The 14,652-nt window shown below is 34.7% G+C and overlaps 2 protein-coding genes across 23 annotated transcripts in view; one reads left to right on the top strand and one right to left on the bottom strand.

Annotated features, from left to right (window-relative positions):
- Positions 1 to 3,166, top strand: part of LOC147389167 (uncharacterized) — a 33,474-nt gene extending 30,308 nt beyond the window's left edge. For 4 of the 17 annotated variants that reach the window (XR_015170981.1, XR_015170969.1, XR_015170960.1 and 1 more), the window contains one exon: positions 2,476 to 2,673. Coding sequence is in view for 2 of the 17 variants with exons in the window: in XM_086419635.1 (XP_086275761.1) it covers positions 2,752 to 2,990 (239 nt within the window). In the remaining 15 variants the exon portion in view is untranslated. The other 13 variants (XR_015170983.1, XR_015170978.1, XR_015170968.1 and 10 more) reach the window with 7 other exon arrangements.
- A 3,402-nt stretch (positions 3,167 to 6,568) lies between these two features.
- LOC147389166 (UDP-glucuronic acid decarboxylase 5-like) lies at positions 6,569 to 14,354 on the bottom strand. Of its 6 annotated transcripts, none has more exons than XR_015170673.1 (9): positions 13,619 to 14,354; positions 9,676 to 9,790; positions 9,481 to 9,574; positions 9,173 to 9,239; positions 8,944 to 9,048; positions 8,828 to 8,866; positions 8,489 to 8,564; positions 7,036 to 7,138; positions 6,572 to 6,826 (listed from the first exon to the last, which is right to left on the bottom strand). XR_015170673.1 is itself a non-coding variant. In XM_086418657.1 (5 exons), the coding sequence occupies exons 2-5, from the start codon at positions 9,531 to 9,533 to the stop codon at positions 8,849 to 8,851; spliced, it is 243 nt and encodes an 80-aa protein (XP_086274783.1). In that variant the 5' UTR covers positions 9,534 to 9,574; positions 9,676 to 11,184; the 3' UTR covers positions 8,825 to 8,848. The 6 variants fall into 6 exon arrangements, 1 of the variants encoding a protein (XP_086274783.1); XR_015170672.1 differs by having other exon boundaries at positions 6,573 to 6,826; positions 9,676 to 9,777; positions 13,619 to 14,353; XR_015170670.1 differs by lacking the exon at positions 13,619 to 14,354 and having other exon boundaries at positions 8,477 to 8,564; positions 9,676 to 11,184.
- Between the last annotated feature and the right edge of the window lie 298 nt (positions 14,355 to 14,652).

The raw sequence follows: 14,652 nt of genomic DNA, 5'->3' as shown, positions 1-14,652 counted from the left end.
AAGCTATGGTACGCCGTCTCATGCTTCTGTATCTAGAAGGGAAAAGGGTGATAATCAAATCTAATTTCATGCTCTTCATATAAGGCGTAAGGGGTGGGAACCTTCCACGGAGGATTATCTAATGAAAACTCTCAGAAGTGCACTATCATCAATTATGTGGGACATTGTCCATGTATGGAATGGGGAAAAATAAGGTGGTGGTGGATGTTCTGGCAAATCATTCTTCAAGACTCGGTAGAATTTGTGATTTTAGAGGTGTCCCTATTTTCTAAATACACATTCATGGGAGGCCATATGTGTATAACTTCTTTTAGACTTACGGAAAAAACTTTGAAACACCCATCTTGCTTCAAAATTTCAGTGGAACCATCTCTCTAAGATTACACGTGGGGTCTCCAAGAGGTATACTAAATATTAACATAAATGTAAGGATGTGAAATAAACACAAAAAGACACGTGTTGTCACAATGTGAAAAAAGCTCATATTCGACGGACCAAGGCGTCGAAGTTTTCATTGTTGAATTTTTTTTGCAACGAGCCAAAATCGTCAAATTAATGGAGATGGGAGAAATCCGACGGCTCTAAGCCGTCGATTCTGGAGAACATAAAAAATTTCGACGGCCCCTAAGCCGTTGAAATTAGGTTTCTAAAACTCGTAGGCCTTGGCTTAGTAAATTTTCCAATTTTCACGGGGTGCATGTTACAAGGAGGGTTCCTCCAAAATTTTGAAGCAGCTTGGCAGTTTCAAAGTCGAATTCTAGATTTATATAAATTCAGGGACACATCCTATTCACTATGTGAAAACTGGAAAATTCGACATAAAAAATTGACGGGCCAAGGCCCACGAATTTTAGAAACTGAATTTTGACAGTCTAGGACCGTCGAAATTCTTGATGTTCCCAGATTTGATGGCTTAGAGCTGTCGAATTTCTCTCATCCTTCATTAATTTGACAATTTTGGCCCGTCGAAAAAGAAAAAAATTTGACAATGAAAAATTCGACGCTACCTCTTGGACTTTCAAATTTGGGCTTTTTTCACATTGTGATTGCCCCTTTTGTACTTTATTTTTCTTTTTATTTAGTCTAGAGAAATTACCCTCCTTGAAACCATGGACTATATTCTAGGAGACATTCTTCAGATTGTTTTAACAAAAAGACCTAACCTCTAACGATAAACACCTCTTTCAAAGCCCTAATTATAAGAAGCTTTGAATCTAATTCTCTGATCATCTTTCTACCATCTATCAACATCATTCCAAGACCTATAGAGAACGAAATGCTTCGGAGTATTTAAAGCATCTCAATAGAAACAAAACCTGTCCGGATTAGACCACCATTCCAATATCAAATCACACATCCCCCACCTGTTTGCTCTAGATTACTACTACAAAAGCCATCCACATTGATTTTGATCCATCCCGTTCTGGTCTCCCCATGAAAAATCCTCCTTGGCCATTTTGATCTTGAGACCATTAGGGAACTAATGCCATCAGTTTCTTTAAGTCAATTTAGAACAAAATCAATAGAAAAAGAAGAGAAATTTTTGCACCTTAAAAAATCAACGCAACTCCAAAGAAAATGAGACCATCACCCAATTTTGAATCACACATATTCTCCCCCCCCCCCCCCCCCCCTTTTCTGGCCCCCGATTACCTCTACAAGATCTGTTCCACATTGATTTCAATATGTCTTCATTCTGATCTCTCCCATGAAGCCCTCTTTCCTCTATGAATCTTTGGAGAGAAACCTACTGTAGCCAGTTTATTTGGATCAGCACATTCCAGACCAGAGTTAAGGGAACCAATGCCATCAATTTCTTTAAGCCAACTAAGATCAGAATTAATAGAAGAGAAGCTGTCACACCTTCAAGAATTGAGGTGTTTCGGGTCTTCCATATAACCCAAAATTAAACAAAGGAGATGATTGCCTAATCACAAGTAACTGATTTTTCTGAGCCGATCTATACTAGTCCAGGATAGATGGAAAAGAATACCATCTTTGGGGACACTTTCCACGTGAAGTACTGAAATGAGTCCATGAGAAACGAGCTAACTGACATTTGAGGAATATTTAGATCGTAGGATATTATGTTTTACTACGCCCAACATAGTCTTCCTAATCTTCAAGCCTTTCCTACTAAAGCAGGCCATCCACAGGTCCCTGTCAACCTTATATTTTTTTTCAGTAGGTCATTCAATTGAGGAATGAATGAATAATGAAACTGAGTGTAGAGTGATTTGAAAGTTTGAAGGCTTTCCATTTCAAAGGGAAGAATATCATCTATTCTGAATCGAAACTCCTGGGTAACGGATTGGGGGTCATCAATTTCCATTGAAATTGGATGCTTTGATGATAGAGATTAGAGACTTATTTCTTGATAAGCTTGGGAATCCTCAGTCTCTTTTTGGGAAGGAAACATGGTAGTACGTGATTCCCTTGCAAAGCTTACATCATATTCTTCAGTGCTATTTTCAGATCTGTGTGAATTGCCTAGCTCAGCCCAGTGACGATTCATGGGGGACATCGTGGGTATCCATCAGTCTGCTTTTTTAACTGTTATTTTGTAAAATTTGGCTCAATTCGCAAAAAAAAGAAAGCACAATCTTTATATATTAATGTTACATGTATTGGTTTTAAGATGCTGTTGATTTTAGATTTATCTAAAAGAGTTGAATGCAGATCAGTCTCTTAGTTTAATTCAGAACGAAATGCATTCCCTTCTTGATGGTAAAGATGTTCTCCACTCTTCAGAAGAGGAAACATCAAGACGCTGGGGTGTTGCCAATTTTAAAAGGTGTGATGTCTGTCAATTAACACTGAAGTGGGTGCCTCCAAATACTGGTTTTCTTTATCTAATTCAGGGAGTAGGTTCCAATTTGCTGGTTTGGGCAATTCAGATCTCACTGATGTTCCTTCTCTCTAGAGCTTCATGCTATTTTGGAAGGGCTGAAATGTTCGCTTCAATGAGCTTGGATGAAGGTGATTGTTAATGCTGATTCATCTTATGCGATAAAATATATTAATAAGTAGATTAAATACGAATTTATGTTTGGGAGCAGCTCTTCACATTGGCTCATTGTAGAGGTAAAATTCATTTTAGAGGCAATGGTATAAGCTAATCTCTTTGATTTCTGCAAGAAATGATTCATTGGTGGTTAGAACACAATGTCCACTGTGTTAGAACACAACTAGGAGTTTGATGGATGTTGTATTTCCCTTTGAATTTCTTGGTGATCCTTATGAAATTTGAGCTAGATTATTTACACGGCAATGTAGTGGAAGGAGGATTACTTCTACACAAGGTACATATTTTTCTATCCTTTTTTCTTCCCTTTAATTCTTCGACAAATTCTCATTTTTTTCTTATAGATGACAGAAAGAGCCGTAGTTATGATTAATAGTTACAAGTGAGGTAGAGAACTTCTCTCAAAAGGGAACTGAATACATTTGATGATACATTGTCCAGACAGCTTGAATGTCACAAGCTGAGCTTGTCGATTTCAAATCATTACAGCCCATGGCTCAACAGATACAATAAAGGTGATATGGTAATGTTGACTGCGTTTGCTAAGTGAAAAACTTCTGACTCTACATATACATTGAAGAGGAGCTGTGCTACAAGGGGCAATATAGAGGTCCATTGTAAGGAAACGAGATGTTTTCACTTCAAGATTCTAGGCATTAAAAGTTTCGATTGCATGGGACACAACTAAAAACTGAGTTCTTATCATCCAGAAACTGATGGCTAAACCTAAATTATGAATAAATGTTTGGAGACCTACTTGCAGTCTTTTCGATGTTGGCTGCCCCTCACTAAAGACTCACGATCCATTAAGGCGTACCCTTCCTATAAAATGGGAACAGTGTCACGCTTTAATTGGAATTTAAAACACCTTGGCAACTACATAAAAGTGTACACAAAGCCTAATGCGTTATTCTCTAATCAAAACATGCCATATGGACACTATTCTTACATTTAGGCATGGGACACCCTATAGGATCGCGACTCGCCCACTAAATTTAATATATCATATCATATCAGTCCTCATTACAGTTGAGGAATTAATGAAGGCTTTGGATTCAATTTGACACATTCACAAGGAAAACCTACAAGCAGCCGAAAATCATATGAAAAAACTCGTGGATGCGGTTGCATCTTCTAGATTGTCAAACAATTGTTGTACGATTAAGTTCAATGAAGTTATCACCATTTCTCTAAGGCCCCATCTGAGCTATCCAATGCATTGGATCTGTTGCATATAAGTAATTGGAACTTCTAAGCATAGTTTTAAATCTTGTCCAAGACCAGGGTGACTTGCCCGAGTCATCTCGGTATCGTTCAATAATGATATGGATATGCATGGTGTCTCAACCTTACATCTTACGAGACAAATGAGATGTCTTAGATGATATTTTGAAAATCTCGACCGTGACAATAGGGGTTTAACAGATTTTGATTAAAATTGTCAACTTTTTTTTAATTTAAATATTTATTATATGAATAAAACGTGATTTTAGAACTAAACATCTTCTACCTTATCTTATTTTATTAAAAAATTATAATTATTTTAATTTAAGTATATGTAAACCTATTATTATAAATCAAGTTAAATGGTTTGTCTCATCCGAGACAATTCAGTTGAATCTCAGCTGTGGATGAGACGAGATGTCAAACCGAGTTTTGAAACCATGCTTCTTAGAGGCCTTTCAAATTCACCAGCGCTTTCATGTATGAAGTATCTCACTTGAGAAAAATAAGCTCGACCGACCTGTCACAACAGCGATACAATTGATTTCTGATTTTACTAACGAGCAGACGTGAAGGAAGAACAGATTGCAATTTTAAATCGTCCAATGGTTAAAACTTAAAAAACAATAAAATAATGTCCCTAATGTGCAATTTTGGTGTAGTGAATGCAGCAGTACTAAAAGTCATCATCATGAGCCTTGGATGATGACTTTTAGTACAGCGATACAATTGATTTCTGATTTTACTAACGAGCAGACGTGAAGGAAGAACCGATTGCAATTTTAAATCGTCCAATGGTTAAAACTTAAAAAACAATAAAATAATGTCCCTAATGTGCAATTTTGGTGTAGTGAATGCAGCAGTACTAAAAGTCATCATCATGAGCCTTGGATGGCCTAACTAGCGTTGTGGTTTAGATGAACCACTTTTTCTATTGATCGTATTAATAGTCACCCAAGTATATCCGTATTGGGTCACATTTTCACGATGAGCTAGAGCTAGCATCAGAAGACTGGGGCTTGGATCCATAGGTCAGTAGGTTTGACACATTGCAAAACAATTTTTAGGCCTTGAGTTCAAGTTCCACTTACTCATAAAAAAAAAAAAAAATAGTTGCACCATCACTGGTTTTTATTTTACTAGGGTAAATTACCATTTCAGGAGCTGCATATGACAAAATTTTGATTTCGGCTCATTGTCAAAACATGAAAATCCATATTACAAGTTCTTCGAAGTGCCGATTTCACTGGTTTAAAGTGGTAAGATTATTGTGATCTCACTATTTTAAACCAACGAGATTGTCATTTTAAAAAACCAGTGATCACGCGCTTCATGTTTTGGGAATTAAAATGAACAATTAGCCGGAATGGGAATTTTGTCAAAAATTGATCACATTTTAAGAAATTTCTCATTTTAATATCTCTTCTACTATAATATGTTCTTGAAAAAGTTCATTTAATGTCAATTTAATTTAATTTATATTATAAATGTGATGCTATCATTATTATATCATCAAAAATTTCAATTAAAAGTGCCCCAAGGATTAGTCAAAAGAGGCTCGGACACCTCCTTTTGGAAAAAAAAAAAGTGTTTATTAAAATTTATAATCCTCTTAAGCTTGATCCTAGGCCAATAATAATAGTAAATTCATGAATTTAGGGGATATTTTTTCCAATATTTTTATATTTGTTGTTTTTTTAGAAAACAAATATCATGTAGCACTTTGTGCGCACACGGACCAGGGCATAGGCAGTCCATTCTGTCTAGAAACGTTTGAATGGTCTCACGATCAAGCAAAAATGGACGTGAGGACTGATTTTGGCCTATTGAAGCTTTCAAAGAAATTTTAGCATATTTTTCAGACGAATTAGGAATAATGGCATTTTGCTCATTTTTTTTAAGACAAGTTTTTATATTCTTTTTTTCAAGAAATCTTGGTCTGGTCTAAATTGATGGTAGATTTTCTAAGGCTGCATTTGGATTGAGAGAAGTGGAGAGAAGAGAACACTGTGTGAAAAAAGCCCATATTTGACGGTCTTAGCCCGTCAAATTTCTCAAAATTTGACGGACCCTCCCGTCAAATATGCTTGTCAAATATTCTCTTGTAGAATTTTTTTTTTGACGGCCCTGGACTATCAAATTTTTTCTTGTAGAATGGGCTTTAAAAAAAAAAAATTTCATAGAATATGACCGTCGAATATGGAGGTTTAACAAACAATAGACGGTCCTCTAATTCACCAATCACAATAAATGAAATAATAATTAAAAAAATCAGAAAAATAACAAACAAAACAAAAATCATAAAACAAACTCCAAATTAAACTAAACAATTCAAAATTCATATTATATATTGAAATTTCATTACTAAACAAGCTCTAATTGAAGCAATTGGGCAGTTACAAATGAAATTACGTTACATAATTATTTAGAAATAAAACACAATTAGAAGCAAATAGTCATGATGCCCTTGATCTCTTCTAGCTCTCTCCGCTCTATCGGTCCTCTTATTTTCCTCAAGGTTTGGATTTCCCCCACATTGCTATGGTTCTAAAAGAAATCCTAATAGCGCTCTCGTACCTACACGAAAAAGATTTGATATATCGAGATATCAACCCAAAGTAATAGAAGAACATATTTAAATTTTATTCACAAATGTTAAAAAATAATAAATATGTTACCAAAAGTGCTAGAACATGGTTCTATGTTGGAAGTGGCCTAAAGTACTACAATGGATTTATGTTGGGAATGTGAGAATCATCAAAATGTAGAAATTGAACTATACTAACCTTATTGAAGGAAAGTCTTGAATGAGACAGCAAGAACAAGTCATTTGAGAATGACAAACAGCTCAAACCCAATTTCAAGAAATCTAAGAAACAGGATCTTCGCCTAATCAATAAATGTCCAAATTAATTAATATTGGCATATACAAATTTTTCACGAATTCGGAAAAAACAAGTAAGAAACTACTCCATAAATAGCATAAAGAAAGATCCAAGTTCATGGATAACCGAACCAACTTCCTCATATCAAATGACAGATCAAATCATGTAGGATCAGATTCACTACAAAGATTTTACCAAAAAGATTGAGAAGGACTATATTTTCAAAAGGCGTGCATCAAGTAGTTATACAATTATATTTGAATACTTTGGTTGTAGAATCTAGTACATGGTGCTAGCTTGCTACTAACCACTAGTTTGCTTGTTTAGTGATTGTAGAATCTAGTAAATTTGAAAGAGGAAGATATAAGGATCTTATACATATAATAACTGATGTTACTGCACCAAGCGAAAAAATAAACTTATTTAGAAAATCATTACTAATGTACTATATTCTATTATAGAGATTAAATAGAAGTTAACCCTAGCCCAAAAAGGCACTTGGAGCAACAAGTGCTTAAAAGAGATTATCATCAATTGCCTAGTTTACAAGTTATGACTTACGAATGTAGTTCCTCAACACTGAAATGAGAGAGTAAATCCTGAACAACAGGTGATGAAAATTACATTGGAAAATATGATCGATTATATTGAGATATGCAATAAAATGCATTTGGAACTACTTTCTAAAATTCACGAATAACATTGAAAAAGAAAAAAAAAAAACATTTTCGAATAACAAAAAATTGTGGTGACACCTAAACATGTATCTAGGATGGCCTAAAACAATAGCTGCTGGAATTGTAATAATGTTGTCTTTAAGTTTTCCCCTGTTCTGCAGAATTCCAAGGATGTGTGCAAATATGAAATGCATTTGGACGGCAAGAAAGGTTTGGAAGTTTGGCACTTAAACAGTGGAAGTTTCAAGTAAATTGTGTACATGGAATAGTGATCTATAAGGAAGAATGCAGAACAGCAGTTAAGTAAATGGTAACAACGGATTGATCAATCACTGCCTTACTGGTAAATGAAATTAATGTTTCACCAAAGATACATAGAGCAAAACTATCATATAGATTTGTGGAAGTGACAGTGTAACATTAAAAAGATTCAAGATACAAGCAAGCATGTATCACTATCGCAAGTAGGACTAAGTACTGATATTGGTTGAAAACCCATACTCACGTGCATGGATTTTATTAGCCATAGATAGAAGTAACAACATGATAAGAGTTTGTAGTTATGGCCAAAGTTCATTTCAAGAACAAAAACTAACAAAATGTACCAATCGAAGAAAACAAACACCAAAAACAAAGAAATCTCATAATCTAAGAAAGGGATTAACATTAAAATGTACCGCCGCTGTTTTGCCACGTTGAATAGCTTCTTTTGTTTTGCCACGTTGAATAGCTTCTTGTGTATTTTCTTTTTAGCTGCCATGAAACAGATAAATGATGTTAACAAGTTAAAATCACCTATGGAGCAATGAGAATGTCAACATAACTGAAGTCTAAATAGCAGTCTAGGAGCCAACATATTTGATTTGAAGATGTTGAAGCACAAGAAAGGTAAAGTATTCAGTTGGAATGGATACATATACATTGACTTAATTGTTTTATCAAATTGAGGCACCAACAAGTCAACCTAAATATCAAAGTTGCAACAAGGATTTAAAATGTGATAGTGGCATGCATACCTTGTACAGGATGGTTCTTGTTTATATGAGAAAAGCAATCTGCAATAACAGTGAGATGTCAGTATCATATGATTATAATTGTGGATACTATTGAATTTTCTACATATATGTATTACCATGTAACTCCTTTTTAGCCTTGTCAAACTCCTGATGTCAATACAATAATTTTTGTTGATCGGTCCGGTGTTATCTCCTTCCATGAGTCGAATAAGGCCATCAACCTTCAACATTTGAGGAAAAAAATTAAAAAAATTGAGGGTACAATGAATGGTCTAAACATCCATTTTACAACAAAATTCAATGGTCTTAAATAGATACGATGGCAGCTATCAATATCCTCCTTACCATATCAGAGACATGACAGAAACTCCTGGTTTGCATTCCTGGAGCTTGAACTGTCAAGGTTTCACCTCTGCATGAGCACAAAGCAAAAGCATAAGCAATAGCTAATGCCATAAAAAGATGAGCAAGCAGAAAGGTTTCTATTGCCCCCAACAGGTCAAGGTATGATGAAGAAATAACCGAGTCATATAAAAGAGAAATACACCATCTCAAGAAAATTTGATTGGGATATGACACATAGAAACAGTTCTCTATCAAAAGAATAAAGAAAGTAACATAATCAACAGCCAAGAAAGAAAATTAGAAGTTACCGGAGTGCTTGAGCTATAAAATTGCTGACGACACGCCCATCATCAATATTCATGCGTGGCCCATACGTATTGAAGATTCGAGCAATGTGTATTTCTGTTGGAGTAAAAAATATATATATATATATATATATATATATATATATATATATATATATATATAGAAAACAAATAGAATAAAGAGGCAGAGAAAGATACCCCTTTGACATTGTTGATGTCAAAATGTCTATCCAAGGGGAGCTGTTTGATCTTGTTAGGAAAATTTCCCTCAAAGCTTGCGACAACTTTCCAACCACTACCCTGAAAAGAACTACTTATCCAAGCGATCACGGTTATATGATGGGGTACGCATAATCATAAATCATAGGGCAGCTCATTAGTTGGTCCTATAAACTATAAAGACAACAAAATATATAATAAATTCTATGTCTGAAACTATTGTTAAGATAAAAACATAAAATCAGAAACTCAAAATATATAATTTGTTGAATCTATTTAAAATCAGGAACTTGATTAACCAAGTAAGCAATAACCTTCCTAACTTCTTCATAAAAGTAAAAGTAAGACATATTACTCCAAACAAAATTATAAGGAACTTTCCCTTCTAAGCTTTGAGTGGGATTTTAATTACACATAGCAGCTGATGTGGCAGACACGAGGTCATCCATTTTGCCACCTCAGGTAGTGCTGGCACAGTCACTCCTTTCAACCATAGATGAAGAGACTCAATTTGTATGGGCCTTAGTTCTAAGGGTTTTTCAAAGTTAGAACTTTACCTCATATGATTGAGTTTCAAACCTTAAAATGCCCAGACACTAAGATCTGTCTGAGATTGAACCCGCAGCATTGCATGTTTCACAATGTCTTAGTCAAGACAATCTCAAGTTTTGTCTTCTTGATGGATACATTGCCTTGATAAAATATTTTAAAACTTGTTTTCAGAATGCTCCATTGAACCTCAACAATTGCATTGAACAATTAAAGAAATAACAGACAAAAGAAAAAAAGATTAACCCAATATATAAGAGAACCCCAACAATAAATAAAATTTCCACATATTAAAATATACCCTAAAAGCTCTAGAATTTTTCTTACTAAATACAATGACCATCATTCACAACATCCTCAAATCAAGACTTTCTTGTGATTATGAACATAGTTTCAATCATAATGGCATTCTGATCCAGGATTAACCATCATGGATTTGGAGTAGAAAGACAAACCTGAAAACTGTCTATATTCACAGAATAACAACTTCTCAAAATCATCTCTATCTACAAGAAGACTTGCTTTAGATAGAATTAAGGCTTTGAAGATGATTGGTGGCTACAATACCTGATTGGGTTGGTTTTGATTTAGATATAAATAAAACAGGACACAACAGAAAGGAGGGTTCCAAGCTTACAACACTTATTATAATACTAGTTACCGAAAAATAGAACATCTTGTAATAGTTTTTTGTAATGAGTGGAACCCTACTCCTTTTGTGAATCCATCAATTATCTTTATAATAATGAAAGGTAGGATGTGCACAACCCTCAACAGCCAACAATCTAACGAAATCTTGAATTGAAATAGAGCATTATTTTGAGGAACCAACATACTTATTTGCTTAATAAAGTAGTATAAGGAACAAATTGAACACTTTAATGGTAAAACTAGACAAGCAAAAACAAAAAAACTAATGACCCCCCCCCCCCCCCCCCCCAACATACTAAAATCCATGGAAATATTTCATGGGTTTTCAGTCATAAGCTGAAGACATCAAGGAAGTGTCCAAGCCTGATGTTGTATAGCAAAATGGATGCAACCAAAGGTTTTGGAATGGTGGCACGCACACACACAGAGATTTGGAGCATGTGAATAAATAAGGTTAACCTGTCCTTGCACTAAAGAAGACCAAAAATAATCTAATGAGCTCCCCACAGTTAAGGTCAAAGGAAAAGGTGGTGGGAGAACGTGAGATAGAGTATGGGCAAGTTTGCCTTTGCTTTTTGGCTTTCTCTACCTTTACTCATCAAGATTTCCATAAGAATTGATCTAAATCGTAGTTCAGATCCAACTTGGTTAAGTGAGGGTGACCACAAAAGTCGTCGAATGGGTCCATTCCTTCAATTTCTGACATGACTGTTAGTAAATTTGAAACTATTCTAGTTTCTTCTCGTGGCTCTCTAAAGCTTTTGACCTTGTCAATGCCAAAGGGGATTCACATACTAAAGAATATATGTGAATGAAAGAGTTTAAGGGTTAGTTCTTTTAGTAATTTCTTTCCAAATCATTATGGATGAAACAAAGGGAACTGTTAACTTATCAAACTTCAAAAGAGAAAGGTAAATAAGTGTTATACTATTACTTTATCATTAAAATCATGTTTAACCATAAATGCCGATGGAATCGCTAGACCCCTCTCACTCCTAAAGTGCAAATTGTTTTTACTATGCCACCACACATAGATTCATCTAACAAGGTAAGCTCTAAATAGATCATATAGTCTTAACAATATATTAACCAAGCAAACAAAGGAACCCCCAAAGTAATACAAATTTGATAAATCAGTAATAAGACAAGATTAAACCAAACAATAAAGTTAATAATCAAATAAAACAATTGTAATTATGTAATTTAGATGAAAAATAAGGATGTTCATAATGCAATAAAGTAGAGTACTTGACAATTATGTAATTTGGTTTAATCTCACCACCCTTATTACTGTCTTATTCTTTGCCATGAGGGATGCCATTAGTTTCACAGCAAGCATTCCTACTTTTGCTTCCATGATTTTTAAGAGAAACCCCCTTCAAGTCTTATAGTATTCAAGAAATTGAGATGGTCACTCATTAATAAAATATATTTACATTTACATAAGTTAGAACAATCAATGCTTTTGTACCTAAAGAAGGGAAGCAATGTGTACTTTCAAATTAAATGGCAATCATAGAAGCAAAAAAAAAAGTACTCTTACTCATCCAATGAAATGGGTATTACAGAAATAAGTATTTCTATAAGCAAAACACTTTCCTTACCATCATCATGGAAAAACAAGGATTAGAATTGAGAAGAAAACTAGATCACATGTGACCTATTTTTACTCTAATCTCTTCTACATACTAGCATAATCTAAACTTCTTTTTTATGATGTAGATCATATTGATGATGAAATTATCAAGGTTAATTTATATTATATTGTACTCTCTAATCCCAATTGTTGAACTTAAATTAGAGAAATCATAGCTTTACATTGGGAACCAGAATTTTCCAATTGCATAAATTAATTCCTCGAGGCTGATGGAAAGATATTGGTCATTAGTGTATTTTATCTAGCATAAATTTCACTGCTAAGACCCTTCCATACTTGTTAGGCAGCAAAGATTGGTATATTCACTAAATTTTCCACAAAGTTCAACAAACAAGGCTGAAACTAGTGTAATGTTCAATCACTGGGAGTTTTAGACAAGGCTGAAACTAGTGTAATGTTCAATCACTGGGAGTTTAAAAACAGAAAAACATAACACCAAAAGAGGGGGAAAAAAAGATTTATAAAAATCCTCATGGTCAATGGTATGACTAAAATCTCATTCATGGTGGATTCTCTAACTCATTAGATCTGTACATGTCATCAATTCATAGTCCATTGGTGGGTCTTACACTTAATGGGAAGATCACACGGCCAAAAAAAATATAATAAGCTGAAATGAATGACAAATTATAAGTTTGAAAGTCTATTTAAATGATGGTGAGCAACAATGTTTAAAATATCGTATTGATTGAATTTTTCGGTTAATGAAAGTTTCCATATGGTGTCAATTGATACATACCTAAAACATTCAATGTTTCATATCAGCTCGGCTGATACTGATACGTATCGATAGATACATTCTGATATTTCAAACCATAGTGAGAGATACATTTTGCAACATCTAGACTATCAATAGAATGTTAGCTTTCTTAGAATAATTCTCTTTGTTTTCCTTGTGGATTCAAAATTCTTTATCAAAGGTGAATAAAGTGATCTTCTTCTTCTTTTCACCACGATTCAATTGTGTATAAAATTCAATGTTAAATTTTTTAATCTACTAAGAAAAATCGTATAACCATAAGTTAAAAAAAATGTTCAATGTGAGTTTTGAATAGATAGATATACCTTTCACTTGTTCGTCTCGACAAAGCTTAGCAGTCAATGTAGTCTTCCCTGATCCACCAATTGCGCACAATCCGATCATACTTACGTTGTCTCTAAACAACTCCATCTTCAATTCTTCAATTCGCACTTCCATTCCAATAGAAAAATTAGGGATTTCAGGAATTGCACACCGATATTCGTTCTAATCCTCATTTCCACTCCCAACACTTGTTTCTATCAAATTCAGTTGATCTAATTTCCTATTCACTTCTTGCAAATGGACCAAAACCTGTTTTTGATCTAGGAGATCGATCAATCAAATAGAGTGGGATATGAGATCTATCGAGGGAGACAGAACGAAAGAGAGATCGATCGAGAAAGAGACTGTGAGAGTGAGATAGAGAGGCCAATCGATTGATGGAGTGGTCGATCGATCGAGAGAGCGAATGAAAAAAACGAGGTCGATCGATCGAGAGAGTCACTGTGAGAAAGCGAGAGATCGTGAGAGGCGATCGATCGATCGATGACTGTGAGAGAGGGAGACCGTGAGAGACGATCGATCGATCGATGACTGTGAGAGAGAGAGAGAGAGAGAGATCGTAAGAGGTGATCGATCGATCGATGACTGTGAGAGAGAGAGACGATCGATCGATGAAAGAATGTGTGAGAGAGAGAGACGATCGATCGATGAAAGAATGTGAGAGAGAGAGAGACCGTGAGAGACGATCGATCGATGAGAGAGTGAGAGAGGCTGAGAAACAGTGAGAGATGGAGAAAAACAGTGAGAGGCATATTATAAATTGGGTTTTAGAACGTGGTCCACGGGCCGCGGATTTTAGATTTTCAAATTCGACGGGCCAAGCCCAACAAATTTTTTAATGCAAATTTGGGATTTTCACGTAGTGGAAACCCATTAAGAGAAGAGAAGAAAAACTCAATTTCTCTCTATTATGTTTGGATTAATAGGAGAGAACTGGGGATAACTTTGAAATTTTAAAATATCTTAAAACAAATTTAAAGGCAGAGTTGGCATTATAAAATATTTTAAAATTATT

This window comes from Akebia trifoliata, chromosome 12 (assembly GCF_017979445.1).
Source record: "Akebia trifoliata isolate Shusen 1 chromosome 12, ASM1797944v1, whole genome shotgun sequence".
Classification (NCBI taxonomy): Eukaryota; Viridiplantae; Streptophyta; class Magnoliopsida; order Ranunculales; family Lardizabalaceae; genus Akebia; species Akebia trifoliata.
The sequence above is the reverse complement of the archived record's forward strand: the minus strand, read 5'-3'. Positions and strand labels throughout refer to the sequence as shown.